The sequence below is a fragment of the Alligator sinensis genome, unplaced genomic scaffold (assembly GCF_000455745.1).
Source record: "Alligator sinensis unplaced genomic scaffold, ASM45574v1 scaffold12_1, whole genome shotgun sequence".
Taxonomy (NCBI): Eukaryota; Metazoa; Chordata; order Crocodylia; family Alligatoridae; genus Alligator; species Alligator sinensis.
The window spans coordinates 1,647,813-1,666,288 of NW_005841973.1; the positions used below are offsets into that span (position 1 = coordinate 1,647,813).

Genomic DNA, 18,476 nt, shown 5'->3' on the forward strand with positions numbered 1-18,476 from the left:
GTAGGTGTGCTGGACATTTTTCCTCCCTAGGTGCAGCACTTTGCATTTCTCCTTGTTGAACTGCATTCTGTTGTTTTCTGCCCACTTGTCCAACCTGTCCAGGTCTGCTTGTAGTTGTTCCCTGCCCTCCGGCGTGTCCACTTCTCCCTACAGTTTTGTGTCATCTGCAAACTTGGACAGCGTACACTTCACTCCCTCGTCCAAGTCGTTGATGAGTTCTTTGCAAAAGTGGAAAATCTGTGTGTTTCTCTGTTAAAATGAAAAAAATCCATGATTTTTTGGGGGTAAAAGGGAAAATGCACATTTTTCCATGGGAGACTGAAAACCTGGATCCCTGCTGGTAAGCAAGTGAGCAGACACTCGCTTCTGATTCTGGAAAGACAGCCACATGCCTGCAGTGGCTTGGCCGGGGGCACTAGAGCGTGCCTCCCTGCTTGGTGGGGCAGACAGCTTGGGCCAAAGCTAGCCCACCCACCCTCCCTGAGATGCAGCAGGGGTTGCAGGAGTGGTGCAAAGCATGCTGGGATACCGGGGGACTGTGAGTTAACTTGAATCTGGAGGGGATCTGGGACAGAAGTTGAATAAACCGGTTTAACCACATCAGTTAAGTCTGATACAACATCCATGCAGGTTTATTATAACCAGTTTGTCATTTTAAAAGCAGGTTTTGCACGCTGATCTTCTGCTGTGTTACAGATTTGAACCAGTTTCTGATTGCTAATACCGGGTTACGTGTCATTCCTGTCCCTAGCTGTGCTGAAGCATCTACCACTACTGCTGTTGGAGACTGGGCTAGATGAACTATTGGTCTTGCACTGTCTAGCACATCTCTTCTTTTGTGTAGAGAGCATTGCGTGCATTAGAAAAGTTGATCTCAAAGCCTGTTGATCTCATTAGAAGCCATGTTGCTAAACCCAGCCCATGAAACTTCCTTCTAAGCGCTAACGATTTTCAGTTCATTCTTCTTTTTGGACATCTTTATCAGGACAGCTTGTTCTCTGATTTTTGCAGCCATTAGACAACACACTTTATGATAGCTGAAGGGGACAATTAAAGGAAAGACAACCCAACAATCTGTTTCACACTTGCTTTAGCTTGCAATCTGCTGAGAGTATTCTGCATATGCCCAAATTACTGGAGGTTTAGTACGTCAGCGTACGGTCCCTTTTCACCTCCGAGTACACATTGCAGGTGGACAGAAAATCCTATGGATTTATCTTTTTAATTTGTTTCTGGCTCTCTGTCTATAGACAGATATTTGATTTCTTTTGGAGATCAAACCTGGCTTTGCTGTTTTCTTTTTTCTGTTGTGTTGGTGAAAGGTCTTGAATTCTGCTGGACTGAAAATCCTCGAAACCTGACAGTAGGGGTCTAGAGAAGATGGTCTTTGCCATACTCTTCTTCCTGAAATGTTTCATCTGTTGGGATGAGAGAAAGCATCTTTAAATCTCCTATTCAGACCTCTGTGCCTTAGCTCAGTGATTCTCAGCTGCGATGCCATGGCACCCTGGGGTGCTTTGAGATCTTTTTAGGGGCATGGACACACAATATCTGCACCGTTAAGTGTGCAATCACCTACAGGTGATGCACAAGAAAAGCCCAGGGATTTCAAATGGAAATCCATAGTGTCAAAAACCTCCTGACCTGTTGTGGTCTTCCTAGTTCTTTGCAACAGAAGAATTGCTCTGTTATTTCTGTAGTCAAGAAATAAGTGAAAACTAAGAACTGGCATTTTCCAAGGGAGTCCAATGCAGTTGACAACCTCTGCCTTAGCTGATGCTGCTTAAAACGATGCAAAAACAGTTGTTTTTTATGAGAAACAATAACATGAACGTTTCAGGAAAAGTGAAATACGTTTAAATAGCAAAGATTTTTGGCCACTACAAACCTTGTCAAGATTCAAACCTGAAAATGTGTATCCTATTAGAAATCCCCAAAGATGGTCGTTTCCTTCCAGCTTCATGTCTGTGTGTGGGCTGACATGGTAATGGAGGAAAAGGGAGAGGTAGAGAGCAAGTATGTGCTTAAGATTTGTTGGTAAGAGAGGAGTTGAGCAGACAACAGCTGAACAAAAAGGAGGGACAGAAGGAGGTTCGAGAAAAAGGAAAGCCAGAATTTGTGGCTCTAAAGCGCTGCGTGTTAAATCCCTTTTCCTTGCCTGTTCTATCCCCTTCTGCCGCCATGCGTCTGTGCTTCGCTTTTTTTTTCCTCTTAAGCTGTCGGCTGCAAGAACGCGGCATGTTTCATTTCTAAGTAGCCAAGTACATCTTGAATCTTGCATCTAACACTTGAGATTTTTGACCTTATAAAGCCTCCCAATTTAAAGGGGAGGACGGGACACAGGGAAGAGGATATTGTATTTGATCAGCAGTTTCTGCAACTCTTCAAGTCTAGCGTTTGAGTACAGGATGCATTTCAAATTGCCACAGTTATAGAAAGCTTGGTTAGAGTAGTTAAATGGTCCTACCACATGCCCAAAGTCCTGTACCGTGTTCAAACCGGAGGGATTTCAGTAACATGCTGCAACCAAGCTGTTGATGGCTCCCTTTGTTTCCAGGGGGTCGCATCCCCGCTCCGTTATTAATCAGGCAGCTTGTCGTACGATTCCTGTTGCTTCTGAGAGTTACAGTTTGATGTCCACATCCCATTGCCAACATTGAGTTTGCTGCTACTGTTAGGACCTTTTAGCCACTGAAGCTGGAAAAAAGGGACCTTCTTCCCTGCTGCTGTGCACAAGCTGGACTGCTTCACTCTCTGCTATATAGAGGGCACCATCTCTATGTCTGAGACGCTTAAAATCTTACCAAGAGGCTTTTACTTGGAGGATTTCTAAAAACTTGCCTAGGAATTTGACCCGGTGTTTTCTATGGTGCATCGCTATGCTTGTAGTTTGCTGCATTTAGACTCTGCGTGACCACGCAGCATTTAGCTGCTGTTATGGCAGGTGCACTGGCAGCTGCCCGACTTGTATATACAGAAAATCTCGGGGTCTTTCTTAGCTCAGGGGCAGCCAGCCTACGTGTGGTACCGGCCGCCTCTGCAGCACGTGCATATTGGGGAGGAGACGGGCAGGGAGCAGAATAGCAGATTGTGCAGGGGACACAGGGCAGGAAGCAGAAATCGGAGCAGCAGATCAGGCAAGGAGTATATACGGTAGGAGGCAGAAAGCAAGTAGCAGCTCAGGCAGGCCGGGGGACTGGGATGGCACTCGGTGAGGGCACAGGGCTAATTTGCGGCACAAAAAAGGTTGGCCCCACAGTCTTAGCACGATGAGACGTCTGACAGCGATGCCGGTGGTTTTATTTAGAAGTTGTTCCTGTCCGGTGGCATTGAATCATCTTAAGGCCAGTTAAAGTCCCAAGAATTTCCCTTGCAAATCGAAGGCGCGCCTGTTTGTGTTCGGCGAAGTGCATCGGACACTTTTTGTGTTTTCCTTTTCCGTTGGAGCAAGGTAGTAATATTTCTCTGTTTTTTCGCTTAGCAACTACTCCGTGAGATGCAACAGATGGCTAGTCGCCCCTTTGCCTCCATCAATGTTGCCTTAGAAACAGACGAGGAACCGCCCGATCTCATTGGAGGAAGCATAAAGGTGAGAGTTCACACTTGTAGGGTGGTCCTACCTGTAATTAATCTTCAAAGATGCATGTTCTGTACCGTGGATACAAGCAGTAATGGAAATCAGCTAGTCATGGGTAACCTGTAAGAAACTAAGAGCACTTGAAAGCCATCAGGTCGTGTTTTGACTTAATTTTATGCCTGCGGTTTATGTCTTTTTTGGGGGGCTACATTGGTTTAAATAAAATTACACCTTTTTCGAGTTTTTATGCCTTGTAATCAAGAAGGATACAGTTTAACAAAGCAGAACAGTTGGCTGGAAATAGCTGCAGGTGCTGCAGATAGAAGCCATTCTTGTGAGGTCCCTCAGAAGAAACAGAAGAGTAATTGTCTCTGTATTCTGTGAAGATATAAATGTATTTTTTCATGCAAATAAATGTTCAAAATGATATCATGCATGCAAAATGGGAAGGAGGAGAGATTCACAAAGTGCCTCCCTGTAATCCTGAATACTCTTCGATGCTCCATCTATATAAAAATGCAGGTTTGAAAAGCAGCTGAAGGCAAGAGAGAGAATTATGATAGGGCTTGGCTTTGGTCAGCTTCTGATGGCAGACCCATAACTAGAAAACACAACGAAGATGCCCCAGATATACATTTTATATCTGTCTGCTTGTTACACATACATACACCTGTTTGGAGCTTTATTTCATGGCAGCCTGGCTTCTCAACCCAGGCACAAAACCGTTTCGCTTGACTTTGCATGATTTAAAAAATATATCATTTCTGCTCCCCCTTAAAGTATATGCAGCCACACTGAAACGTATGCAAAACATATATTAACATTAAAGCCCAGACTTGAGTGTCAGGAAATTCAAGACGCCTGTGCAACCATTGCCACCATTAAAGATGCCTGGACAACCTTGGGTCTTCCCCTCCACTGCCTATACAGTCAGCTGTTATATGCCCATAGCTTTCTTCCAGGGAAGTCTTGCCTCATTGAGTGCATGTGATAGACAGCTCTCCATAAATGCTGCAGCTGTCCAGTAAGATCTTTCCTGTTTCCGTGTTCAGCGTATGAACACCTGTTTCTATATAGCGCTTATCACCCGGTATCCAAAAGCCCTGTAAACTTGCTATCATACCTCTCAGGTTAGGGAAGTATTGCCCTTCTTTTTTAACAAGCGATGTGGGGGATGGAGAGGGTTGGTAAAAACATCCATTAATTATGAACAATTCGGTGATTTAAGCCCTGGTGGCCAGACTCCTCAGAGGTCCTAATACATTTCCAGTCCCCGTTGACTCTGTGTTATCAGCGCTCGATACTTCTGCGTATCCGTCCCCAGCTCTGTCCAGTACGTTAAACAAGTAACAGCAGGGGGGTGGCAGCATGTGGTGGCAAGAATTGGGGGAGTGATATAGTGCAAGAATCAGTTTGTCAGTCAAACTAGGGCCTAAACTCCAGGCAAGTTTGATGTCCTCTTTAAATTCTGGGCAGAAGGTACTTATTGGAAGTAATTCACTCCTAATGGCTGTATAAAATCTTGTTTGAGGTATGAAGAAGTCTTTGTAAAATGAGCATTTTTTTTGACTGGACTGGTTACCCAGTAGCGTAACTGGGAAGGGAAGGGGGCAAGTGGGGCTCTAGGAGTCTTTGCAATGGCAGGTGGGGGAGTGAACAGAGCGCCGGCCCCTGGAGACCCCTAAACACATACTGCTACAGGAGGAGCTGGAGCAGGTAAGATTTTGCTCCCTTTTCAGTGATCAGCGTAATTTCCCCCCCACCCCACACCCCTTCTCCGTCGCAGGTACTGAAAGATCTTGCTCTTCCTCTTCCTGTGCCCCTACAGGAGGTCCCTTTTACAGTAAAGGCTGCATATTTGAGAGCCACTCGGAGGAAGCTTGCATTTCTGGGCTCCACACCGGTGAATACATTAATTGACTTCAGCCTGCGAAGTTGCTGATCCAGCACTTTTGTGTATAGTCAAGTATTAAGGGAAATGCCGTGGCCGTATTATTGCTTAAGTGATGCAACACTATTGCCTTTGTTTTCATAGGCGCTCCATAAAATATAATACAAACTACACGTTCACCTGCGGCCTTGCTTACATTGTACACCTTACAGTGTTTTCCTTTTAAGCTCGTTAGTCCCGGGAAGTAAATTGACAGGCTGCTGACTTTCCTGGAGGTCCTTTCTTTAAGGCAGGAATAATATTTGGAGGGATGAGGCTGCTGCTGTGAGAACGATGCCTACATTCATCATTAGTATGAGAGAGACAGTCCTTGTTCACTTCAAAACGGGGTTAAAAAGTTCTGGCTGTTATGAATTATTTAAATTCTTCTCTAGCTTTTCATAGGATCCATGATTTAAACTAAATTGACATTACTAAGGGGGAAAAACACCCAGCTTGGCACTCGGTATTGGAATGGAAAACACAGGTGGTGGACTGTTGGATGCTATATGAAACCAGCCTTTCTTTCAGGCATTTCCCCATCCTCTTCTTTCCATTACTTAACCTAATTTTTTCTAGAAAAAATCTAGTAGAAAACGCTGCTCCCGCAGGATTAGCCTGGAGCAAAACCAGGCTCATGGTGTCCCCCACCCTTCTCCCCCCAACCCCAACTTCACAACAGGTCGAAGTGCAATTGATATCATCTATTCAGTTGTTTTTTACTTCAATATTGGACAACTCCTCTCTCAATAACATCACGGTCAGGACTTCATTCATCTCCTTCCTCACTTGGTACTAGGTTCCTTCCTTTCCCTGGGCTACCTTCTCTTTGCCCATCATCTACTTCATCTGATTTGTCAAGCACAGCGGTCCCTGATCTCCTTACAAGTCTCAGGAGTTGATGGTGAGGTCAACTTTTCAAGTATAGAGAGTAAGAGGCTAGAGAAGGATTCTCATCTTGCCCGTCTCCTGTTGACCACAGGCAAGGGAAAACCACATCTCCGACATGCATAAAGAAACGCAAAACACTAAAACTCTTGATTCAGAGATGATACCTTTTATTAGACCAACTAAAAATTATCTATCTTTTTTTCTTTGTGATTTCTTAGTTGGCCTAATACAGGGTATCATCTCTAAAGCAAGAGTTTTAGAGCTTTGCATTTCTTTTTGTGTCCGAACAACAGGGGTACCAAATACATCCCTGGCATAAAAATATACATCCGTACAGCACATCCCGGAATAAGACCCATGCCTTTTTTAAGAAGGCAAAATGGAAAAGAAACATCTTTCCTTGCCATGAGTAGCAGCAGCGAAGTAAATGAGTCTGCTCACTGCTCTGCTCCCTATGGATCATGTGGTACTTTTGTTTTTGCCTGGCAGAAGCTTAAATGAGAGAAACTGCTTTTACCATATTTCCTTACTTATAATGCCCACCCCAATTTCCAGCAGCTGTTTTTGGAGGGAAAAGTATATGTTGTATGCTAGAAAATTAGGAGTGTAGGTGGGGGACGGTTAAATTGCCTACTGTTTTCCTGTTAGCAGAGGAAGATTTGAGAACAAAAATACTAGGCAAGTGATGGGACCATAAGTGGTTATCCAGTCACCCTTACCGTCCTGCATCCACCTTTGTTGAGCCTTCATTTTGCTTGTCCTTCCTTTAACAAGCTTGGCACAAAAAAATCCCAGTTTCTTAGTGCTAACTGCAAGCACACTGTACCCCACAAATAAATTCATTATTAACCCAAATCCTTTGATTCGTCTGTGTGTGGGGGGCAGGGGTGGAAGTGACGGGGGGGTGGGGGGCGGGAATCAAAGAGAAGTGCAAAAAGGGGTGGTTTGTCTGCAAGAGGCTCATTTCCTTTTCCATTGTGCATGGCCAACTGGCAGCTTATGTCAAGCCAGTTCCATTCGAAGTTAATATTTTCCAGCTGGACAGTATTAGAATCGTGTTTTCAATTAGTATTTTTCCTGGGGTACATAATAGTAGGAGAGTGATTTACCTGCAGGGAAAGTATTCCTATGGCAGTGTGCAGCTAGGCAACAGGTAATTTCCCTCCCTTCAGAAACCTGCTAGATCACAATTCTCTTCTAAAATTTGATTGGCTCTGACAAAATTCACTGATTTTTTTTTCGGCCACAGCTGTTTGAATGCTCTGCTGAATGATACAACTTTTTTATAAGCATATTTGAAGACTTAGAAGAGAACAGAAGCAGGAACAGCCAGCATGAATTCACCAAGAGCAAGCCATGCCTAGCTGACTTGATTTTCTTCTATGATAAGGTGACAGATTCTCGTTAGGGGCAAGCAGCGGATGTGATGCACCTTGATTATTGGCAAGGCTTTTGACATGGTGTCCCCCTGCAATCTCATTCATAAGCTAAGGTACATAGATATAAGATGGATACATAACTGGTTGCATTATCATGCTCAACAAGTCATCATCAGTGGCTCACTAACTTTTTGAAAGGAGGTATCAAGTGGGATTCTGTCCTCAGTATGATATTGTTGAACATTTTCATTAATGATTTGGGCAATGGGATTGAGTGCACGCTTAGTAAATATACAGGTGACACCAAGTTGGGTGGAGTTGCAGACGCTCTGGGCTAGGATCCAGAACGACCTGGATAGAATAGAGAAATGGTCCAGAACCAGCCAGGTGAAGTCCAACAAGAACAAATGCAGTCCTGCACTTGGGATAGACTAATTGCATGCAGAAATGCGAGCTGGGGAATTGGTGGCAGCACTGCAGAAAAGGACATGGGGGTTACAGTGGACCATAAGCCGACTGAGCCCACAGTGTGCATTTGTGACTGTATTTTATTTAACTGACAATGTACTGGATTGTTTTAACTGGAGTGTCTCTTATGAATCTATGTAAGTGATTTTTCCACTCAGCACTGACCAAGCTTCACCTGGGGCTACTGTATTAAATTTTGGGCCCCCCACTTCAAGAAAGGTATGGACAAAGAGGAATGAGTCCAGTGGCTGAAATGAATAGAGGCTTGGGAAGCATAACTTCTGTGGAAAAGCTGAAAAAACTAGGATTATTTAGTTTTGAGATGGGAAGACTGGGAGAGGGTGGATAAGTCTTCAAATACCTGAAGGGCAGTTATAAAGCAGAAGGAGATGAGCTTTTCTCTGTGGACACTGGGAACATAACTAGGAGCAATGGCCCCAAGCTTCAGCAGGGGAAATTGAGGTTGGTGATTAGGAAGAGTTTTTTGAGGGTGGTGAAGCATTTGAACAGGCACCTAGAGAAGCTGTGCAATCTCAATCCCTGGAAGTTTTCAAGAGCAGGTTAGACAGACATCTGAATTGGATGTCTGGTTAGGGTTTAGTTAGGGATGATGCTGTCCTAAGCAGCAGGCTGGACTAGATGACTTTGTGGGATCCATTCCTGTGATACTAGAAGGCTAATGCCATACTGGGCTGCATTGGTAGGAGCATTGCCAGCAGATCGAGGGCAGCGATTCTTCTCTATTCAGCACTGGTGAGGACACATCTGTAGTCTTGTGTCCAGTTTTGGGCCCCCCGCTACAGAAAAGAAGTGGACAGGTTGGAGAGAGTCCAGTGGAGGGCAGTGAAAATGGTTTGGGGACTCAGGGTCATGACTTGTGAGAAGAGACTGAGGGAACTGGACTGATTTACTCAGCAGAAGAGGAGACCGAGGGGGATTGAATAGCAGCCTTCAGCTCCTTGCAGGGGGGGCTGCAAAGAGGATGGAGCTGGGCTGTTCTCAGTGGGGGCAGATGACAGAAGGAGCAATGGGCTCAAGCTGCAGCAAGGGAAGTTGATGGATATTAGGAAAAACTCTCACTAGGGGGGTAGTAAAGCAGTGAAACAAGCTCCCCAGAGCAGCTGTGAACACCTCCCCAGAACAGTTTTTAACACCTGGGTAGGCAAAGCCTTGGCTGGGATGATGTAGTTGGGGCTGGTCCTGCGTGGAGCAGGGGGTTGGACTAGATGTGACCTGAGGTCCCCTCCAGCCCTCCTGTCTGTGATCCTGTGTTTAAGACTAATGGTCACTAGACCCCCATGCAGATGTCTCAGACCAAGTAACTACAAGTCAGACCCCTGTTCAAATCGTTCTCATTAAGGAACTCCCTTGCCAGCTCGTCAGCAGCAGTCCTTAAAATACGTTTTTCAAGTGGAAGTTCTGGGGGGTTTCTTTGTGTTGATTGGCTTTGAGTTTTTAGGTATCTTTGTGGGTTAGAACATGCAACGAATTGCCATAGGCAGTAATTTATATATATGAAGTATAGTACAGTGAAAATTATCTTGAGCAAAAACACCCAAGGGATCAACAAAAAGCAGTTGCCTGGTAAAAATGCATCTTTAACCGGTCAAACGAATTGTGCTGGAAGCCTGGAGCGTGGCTGTCAAGTGATTGTGCAAGACGGGATTGGCTGTGAGGGGTGGTCTGCACTGCAGCCTTCCCTGTGCTGCGTCAAGCTCCCCAGACTAAGACTCCAGCGGTGATAAAACCTTATCCCCATCTGCAAACTGGAGGCTATTCGCGACTGAGAGCTGCCTGAATGGACCAAAAGAGAAATATTTTGTCAGGGAAAACAGTCTGCGGCTTTCTTAGAAACGTCCTACTTCTTTGAAGTGTGGACATGCATGTAATTCCACTGCGTTAACATTCGAGGAGTCAAAATTAGTCTCGCTTGCAAATTCTTTATTGTCCCAGTATGAAGCATCCAATCCCCACAGTTGCTTACTGTGTTTAAAGGCGCAGAAAAAGTGATACATGCTTGGCCTGCCAATCTGGTGATTAACTTGCATCGGCCTGGATAAAAATGCTGTTGGGTTGGATGAAAAGTTTCCTGACGGTTCTGCCTGTGACGCTGCAGAGAAAAAATGGCGGTGCCTCGATGGAGAGCGGAAGTGGGGCACTGCTGTCATCTGCGTTCGGTCCATTTGTATTTAACATTTCTTGGGATTCATATTAAACGTGTAAGAAGCTATAAGCACCAGCAAGAGCAGGAGAGAAGCTAGCTGGCCAGACAGCTAGCACTAAAGATCATGAAGCAGGCCTTTGAAAGACCTCAGAAGGAGGAAAACCCATTTAAAATGCAGAATCACTTGTACAGCCATGGTGTGAATTCCTGCAGAATCGTGCGTTCCTCTCTCTCTGAGCACTACAGCGTTAGAAATGAATGCAATGCAAGTAGTTCACCGAAGAGCAACAGATAACCAGAGCAGGGGCTGGCAGCCTTTGGGAATGGCAGGCAACGCTCCAGCCCCCTCCCTGCTCTGTCGAGGGCTGCTGTTTCCCTGCCATCCTGATGCAGCCTCCGCTTGCCGTGCAGTGCCAGAAAGCATGGTCAGAGCTGACTGCCTCCATTTGCATTTGCACTGACTGGCTTTCTCGCATGCCTGCTGGCCTCTGGCTGCTTTTCTCTTCCATCCAGACCAACTGCAGGCGCTTCCTCAGCCTGGCGAAGGGTGTTTGTATCTGAAAGCTTGCAAAGAAGAATTTTTCCAACCCTTTTAGTTGGTCTAATAAAAGACATCAGATTTACCCAAAGAACCCTGTCTGCCTATGTGCTTACACCAACACGGCTACAACCTACACCTTCACTCCTGGTCAGAGCCGATACACATGGCGCTATGTTCTCAGTTCCCCACCTGGTAGGTAAGATCCGAGCTCTTTGCAGGCTGGATTCGGCCCACGGGCATTGCTGGCCCCTGAACTAAAGGAGTGATTTTGTGGGTGTATGTCTATGCTGCAGTCACTGCACTCTCTGCAGCTTGTCCAGGTAGTTTAGAGCTAGCTCTAAGCTATCTTGTTAGAAGTCCTGCTAGCAATCTGCCTGTGCCGCTCAGCATAGACTCGCCACCCCAGTATTTATGTAGCTTTGAAATTCTGTGCCGCTTTACCTGCAATACCCAAGGCAGCTAGATGAAGAGCTCGCTGCCTAGCATGTCTACGTGAGCTGCGGCAAATGCAGTGCAGGCATACTCGAAGTCTGCGGTAGCCAGTCTGCAGCACAAGTGGCACGGCGCACTCATGCGGCACAATAGCAGATAGAGCCGGGAGCAGAAAGCGGAGCAGCAGATCAGGCAGCAGGAGGGGATCAGAGTGGCACTCTGAGAGAGTGAGGGGTTTAATGTATGGGACTCGTGCTAAAAAGGTTGCCCGCCTCCTCTCTAAATAGTATGTACCGTAGACCTTGTCTGATCAGGGGTTGAGAGGGATAGAATTGGCTGTAGAAACTTGAAGGGCGTTCATCAAGGGTGGAGAAGAGAGGGATGATTGATACTTCATCAGAGGGATGTTACCTGGAGGAGTGGGAATAATTGGAGAGGAAAAATACACGGTACAGGAGAAATCTTCAGATCTGTTCAACTGCAGAGTAGTCTTCCTGGGAGCACAGTTCAGCTTCCACCACTAGCACCATTTGGAAATAGTCCCACTTTGTTCTTGCATGTACTGCGGAGGAGGCAAGTCTGCCTATAGCTTCTTCCTGTTGGGTTTCTTGAACTTTATTTGTAGGAATTAGGGCACTAGCCACTTTGGGAGATTGGATATGGGTCTAGCTGAACCTCTGACTTAATCCAGGATGGAAATTTCTATACTCTTATTACAGAGGATGGGTCGTTCCTAGATGTCATGGCTAGAACTAATATGATCCAATTTAACATGCATAACACAGGCCATTTGCACTTCATTTCCAAAGCATGCTGTAGCAAGTCTCTGATTCTAACTTATTATTTCTCAGGTTGGGGTTTTTGCGCTTTTTCTTTACCATCTCTAATATTCCTGCTTGCACATTAGCACAAACCATTCAACAGGTTGCCCGCTGGTGGGTAGCTACCCAATTTTGAAAATGGGCAATGCTAGCATTGGAACAAGATGTCCCTTCGGGAGATGCAGTCTGCATATGCGAACAGGTGTTAGGATAGCTACTGTGACATCGCGGTGAAGAGGAGCACGAGAACAAAAAGAGACAATCCATTTTGATCTTTAAATTACTTTGAGTGTTGCTTTCCTGTGTTCTCTCCCTTTCTAATTCATGGTACCCTTTGAACACCTACGACGTTAATACAGATTTGCTGGTGGGAAGAAAGTAAAGCATGCGGGCAGCTCAGGTGTGCAAAACTGATTAGCTCCACTAGAAACTGATGTATTCTAGCGGCGATTTGTACTGTGAAGGCAACAAAAGATAAACTCTTCCCTTAATGAATTATTTCTACTTAACGACTGGTGTGTAAACCTTAAGTTTCTGCTGTAAAATAAGCTATTTCGGGAGAAGGGGTTTTTTGTTTCCTTTTAATTTGGATTTGGCATAAATACTTGGTGGTAACATAATACGAGATGTGTTGGTCCTCACCAAATGCCAGCAACAGTTGTCTTTCCTGTCCCACGTACGTTTTGGTGTTGTGTAAGAGGGTAAAAGAGGGTGTTTTGGGACACGGGTGAAGAATGGAGAGATGTCACTTATGTGATTGTGGTGACGGCGGGGGGGGGGGGGGGGGGGCGCAGACTTGATGACCCAGCTGGCTCCTTCCAGTCCTGTGTTCAAATAGCATTGAGGTAAGCGTGCACCTGATAGACTAACTACATCAGAGTTGGTCTATACAGTGCAACTCTCCCCTGCCTTTTCTCTGACTTCAGACTAACACAGCTGACTCCGTCTCTCTGTTCATCAGTAGAATAAAAGCAACATTTCACTTGTTCCATTTCTCTGCATCAGCAAGAGCCACATTTTTATAAATAGGCTTGAAAAGCTAGCAACGTTCGCAGCTCTGCTGCCCCATGATGTGGCTGGAATTACCTATACCTTCATTTTTAGCAGATAAAAAAAAATAGCTCGAGAGTTAGCATCCCGTAACCTTTTCAGTGAAAGAGGTTTTTAAAACTCTCCTTTCCCTCTGGTACAAATGAATACATTCTCTGACTGACAGTCTAATAATACCAGCGGCTCCTGAAAAGTATCTTAGAGGACCATTTTGCATTCCTTCGTGCCAGGGAGTTGTTTTAAGTATCTTGTGTTTGAGATCTTCGTCTGACCTCTGTGTTTCATCCTTTTAACATGCACCTTGTATTTATAAAAAGCAGCTAAGTGTTGAAAGTAACAAAATCATTGCCCTCTAGCACAGGAAATCAAGATGGATTTCCAACATTTGCCGTATGCTACTGGTCAAACTGTACTGTGTGGTCTTGTTTTATGCTGCCCATAAGGTAACTAATGGTGGGGCGGGAATTGAAAGGAGTGCTAGCGTTAGCTTAGATGAGTGAAAATAGTGAGACGTGGCCACAAGGTTTTGTAACTTAAAGCTGACTGGGGTTCAAAAGAGAACCGTACTTATTTGCAAGTCTTTCTCTTCACCTAGATTTGCACCCCCAGCTTGTTAGACGTCTAACTTGATCCTGCTTGTTAAAATTGGGTGGTTGTGTGTTGAGTATAGTTGGCTCGCCCCTGTGACTTACATTGATATGCTTGCTACAGGGGTGTAGGTTGTAGCCGCGTTGGTCTAAGGACATAGGCAGACATGGTTCTTTGGGTAAATCCGATATCTTTTATTAGACCAACCCAAATAGTTGGAAAAATTCTTCTTTGCAAGCTTTTGAGTATAAATACCCTTCGTCGGGCTGAAGAAGCATATTTCTAACCAACTGCAGGTGCTTCCTCAGCCTGACGAAGGGTATTTATACTCAAAACCTTGCAAAGAAGAATTTTGCCAACTATTTGGGTTGATCTAATAAAAGATATCGGATTTACCCAAAGAACTGTGTCTGCTGATATGCTTGTGACATTTTGGGGTATTTACTACAAGCTGTTGGTTAATAAGTTTACTCTTGCCCATATCTGGAGCTATTCACTGTGCTAGTGGTTAGCCCAGAAAGACTGCATGTCTTTTAAAAAAAAAAAAAATTTGTTAAACTCTCTGGATACAGAAACACCGTATTGAGACTTTTTGAACTCAAGGAAAAGGATTGATTTACTCTAGCCTGGCTAATTTCTTGCGATGACCAAGATTTCAAAGATAAATTTGGAGTCTTAACCTAGATTCACGCATGGCAAATAATTACAAGAAGCTAATTCATCTCTATCTGAGAACACGCACAAATTCCTGAGGATGTGATTTTTTTTTAACCGTGATGTTGTATTTTTATGGGAAATTGCTTATAGCTTATATTACAAGCCCTTGACCAGTTTTTAATCGTCAATTAAAAAATCTTTGCAAATCTCATCTGATTCTTTCTGCACTTTGAAGCCACTTGAAGAGACCTCAGTCTCCCAGCCATTGGAGTTTGCTTCCATTTCATTGACTGTGAAGCACGTATCCTTACTGGAAATTGAAAGCATGTAAGGGTTATTTAAGACTCTATTGAGCCACAGAAAGATCTTGTTGTTAAAAATTGCATTTGACCTACAGTATTTTTAATACATTTAGAAAGCAATTGCCTTGGCCTGTCAATGTTGCACGGTAACTGAATTAAAAACTCCAATATGCTTGTAATTTGCGACGGAAATGAAATAAAATTGATGTTCGGTGCTAGGCGTAGAATATTTATTATTCTATCATCGTTAATTTTATGTGCTACATAACACTAACTTTCAGAACCTTTTGTATGTAAACCGTCTACGTAGAAGTAATAGGATGAAATATCAAAAAGAAATCTTTAAACTAAACATTGCACAATGCTGCCCGATTGTGACAAGCATTGGGATGCAAAATAGTCTCCCAAGGGAGCTGGAGGAGACAAAACACCCGGGTCACTTGGAATTGATCTAGACAAAGCCCTGGACACTGTGCTGCTGGCGTGGGAGGACTGTTGCTGTGTGAGGTGGCTTATGTAGGTGACTTAATAGGTCTCTTACCATGTTTAACTTCTGTAAATGCACGTGCTCCATACACATGAAATACCTACCAGAATTGATAAAACAATGTAAATCACTCGGCTTGGGTTAATCACCTCTGGACGCGTCTACCCTTGATGCTATGGGTGTCTACACGTGACCAGCAGCTACTTCGTCGTAGCGGTGCTTACAGCGTGCCGCTATGGCAAAGTAGATGCTAAAAACCACACGCCACGCATACGGCGCAGTACGGGTGGATACTGCGCCATGCTTTAGTACTTCCAAGATGCAGTGCTAATGCACAGAGCAGTAACAACTTCGCCATAGGGCGACATGTAGAAAACCCAGATAGATTTCCCACTCTTTGCAAAAAGCCAGTGGAGCCATTTATATATTCAGCATTTAGCAAAGTACCATTAGCTTTCAATTTGCAGTGTGAAGGAAAAAAAAGAAAGAAAAGGCATTCTTTCTAAATATTACCCATAGGTAATATTTAGAAGGGCCCAGTGGCCCTTCTGCACAAGAATAAGGGAAATAAGGCCTGCATAATTATCTGAAACAGCAGGTCAACCCCCACTTATAAGAGCTAAGGACACTCGTTTCCTGGCCTAACGTGGAAGTCACCTTTTGGCTGCCTCAACTCTGAGCATCTTGTTACTCAGAAAAAAAAAATAGTGCTTCTGTTGATAGTATCTGTATAGTTTTGTCTGTATTACTTTTTTAATTCAAAGAGAAAAAGTATTAGTGAAAGGTGCCTGTCCTAGACCCTGAAATTCTCCACTCACGTTTCAGAATGGCACCAGCAGCTCATTGCAAACTTCTCCGAGCCTGAGTCCTCCTCATTCGTAATGGAAAGGGGATTTATTTCTTTGCCATCCACTTCCTGTAGCCTCTGAGATCTGCCAACTAGGGTGTTGGCTGCGGTTGTGCCTGGGGCATTCACTGGATGAAGAGACCATCAAAAGGCAGAGATGCTAAGGTGGATTTCATTTCAACCTGTATATCCTATTAACTGTCATCCTTGATCACTCATCCTAAGGGTTAGACCCTGTACAGTCTCAAAATGTACCCATCCGACCATGTCGATCCCAGAAGCAACACCGGTGCCAAGTTAAGAGACTGAGGGCTGTGCTTGATTTGCATATGTTTGCATAATAGAAGCTTTATCGTCCCACTAGGCTGTGGAATTGCTGATATATTTCAGTGATGAATTCATCAAAACCTCCCTGTAGAGATTGCTTTATGGTACTGAAAGGTGTTGGAAGCTTGGATTCCTGTTCTTTTGAAAGGAAAATAGCAGCCAAAACACAATTATTTGCCACCACAAAAGGAGCTACGGCTCTGGTCATGGTGTCCATGCTGTGCCTGCCTGCTTTTGATGTGGAACAAGGGTTTTGACCTCCAGCATGAGCCCTTCAGTAGCCTCGCTGCCAATGCTCGTTTTGTAACAGCAGTCTCCTGCGTGGAGAAGAGCCTGGAGGGGATGTTCTGGCCAGAGATGGGCAGGATTTGAAGCTTTTGTTGTACCAGGGATGCTTGGAAAGCGGCTTGGCTTCGTTTTATGGAAGACAGAAGGCTGAGCAAGTGGGTGCTTTGTTCACCAGGAGGGAGGGGGAACGCATGGACTCCTTGCGGAGGAGCACAGTCCCTACCATGGAAATAATAGTATGAAGAGCTCAGGGCTCTTTCTACATCATCTGCTCGCTTGCTGTCTTGCGAACGGCGTCAGATATCACCCTCCAAATCGATGGGCCGCTCTCCGGTATCGTCGCTCAGTCCAGGACTCCATCTGCCTCGTCTGGGCGTTGCAACTTTCACTGTTTGTTGGGCATCGCGTCCACGCAGGGGGCTGTCCAAGATGTTCACATTGCCAAGTGTTGTTTTGAAGTGCCCGCATCCAGATCTCGGGCTCTTCAGCTTGACCCACACTTCTCTGTCGAGGTTGTGCCCAATGGAGGACTCGTTTGGTGTTGGTCTAAAATGCTGTAGGAATAGGTCTGACCTTTCTCTGCAGTCACTACATTGCCACCCACAGGTTTGGTTTATCATGGCCAATCTCTTCCGGGAGCTTGTGGGCTTCACGTACAAATAGTGTATGACTTTTAAACCGCTATCTGTTTGGGTCTTCAGTTAACAGTTGATGGAGCAGGTGATTTTCGTCATCTCTTGCCTCTATTGCCAGTGATGATGTTAGGCTCTGTTGGGTTTTTTTATATATCATTTGGTCTAAAGTATGAGAGTACAGGGAGTAATCTGTCTGTCTGTAAGTTGTGCAACCTGTTATGAGTCTCGGCAGCTGTTAAGTACAACGTCAAGCTTTTAGTGTGAAAACTTCTGGACCATACAGGGACACAGTCTTCTCCTGGTGCGTACACCATTGCAAGTGCCGTGGCTCTGAGCACTTGGAAGTTGGCACCCTATGTTGTGCTGGCTAAACATCTTAAGACAGCTACCCATGCAGAGACTTGACTGCTGACCTTCTAGATGTGATATTTATAGGTGAGGGAATGCTCTGATGCAACTCCTAGGTAGGTTGGGGTATGCTCATGGGAAAGGATGCGGTTGCCTAGTCAATGTGCTCTTGGCTCAAGGATTGTCCAGGTGGAAGAGTGACAATACTGATTTATTGATGCTCAACTTTAAGTGTCATATGTGGAGATGGTTAGCGATGAGGTCCATGTCAGTCTCTCTTCCATTTCTGTCATGTCTGCTCCTTGGGCTTCTGTGGCGACATCGTCAGCCTACATGTGTTTCTTAGATGTACTTGGGAAGCCTGAAGTATCTACATTGGAAAGCATTGGTGCCAACGTTGACCGTTGCGGGGGACTCCATTCTTCAGAGTCTGTACTCTTTTCTTTTTTTTCCCCCTCCTTGGATGGTAGTGAGTTTGAATGATCTGCTGGAGATTGTATTCATGATGGAAGTGCCCTTACCTACCTTTTCATGGTATATCCTGGAAGTACCTGTCTAGTGAAACTAAAAATCACTACCAAGACTATCAGATCTTCTACTTATGGGTTGTTTGTGTTGGTGTAGGACCTAGAGCTCTCAATTTAAGTTTGGGGACATGCTGTGCAGGATGGTCCTGCCCCTGTTGAGAACCTCCTGGCTTCAGTGCTGCAGCCCATAGGAACTAGGACTTTCTACCTGCATAGG

At 44.9% G+C, this 18,476-nt stretch overlaps 1 protein-coding gene across 1 annotated transcript in view; it reads left to right on the top strand.

Moving 5' to 3' along the window:
* The window catches only part of ATRN (attractin), a 179,528-nt gene that overhangs the window by 152,120 nt on the left and 8,932 nt on the right, over positions 1 to 18,476 (top strand). Inside the window, exon 27 of the mRNA XM_025200696.1 lies at positions 3,482 to 3,589. Coding sequence (XP_025056481.1) covers positions 3,482 to 3,589 — 108 coding nt within the window. The remainder of the gene's footprint in view (positions 1 to 3,481; positions 3,590 to 18,476) is intronic.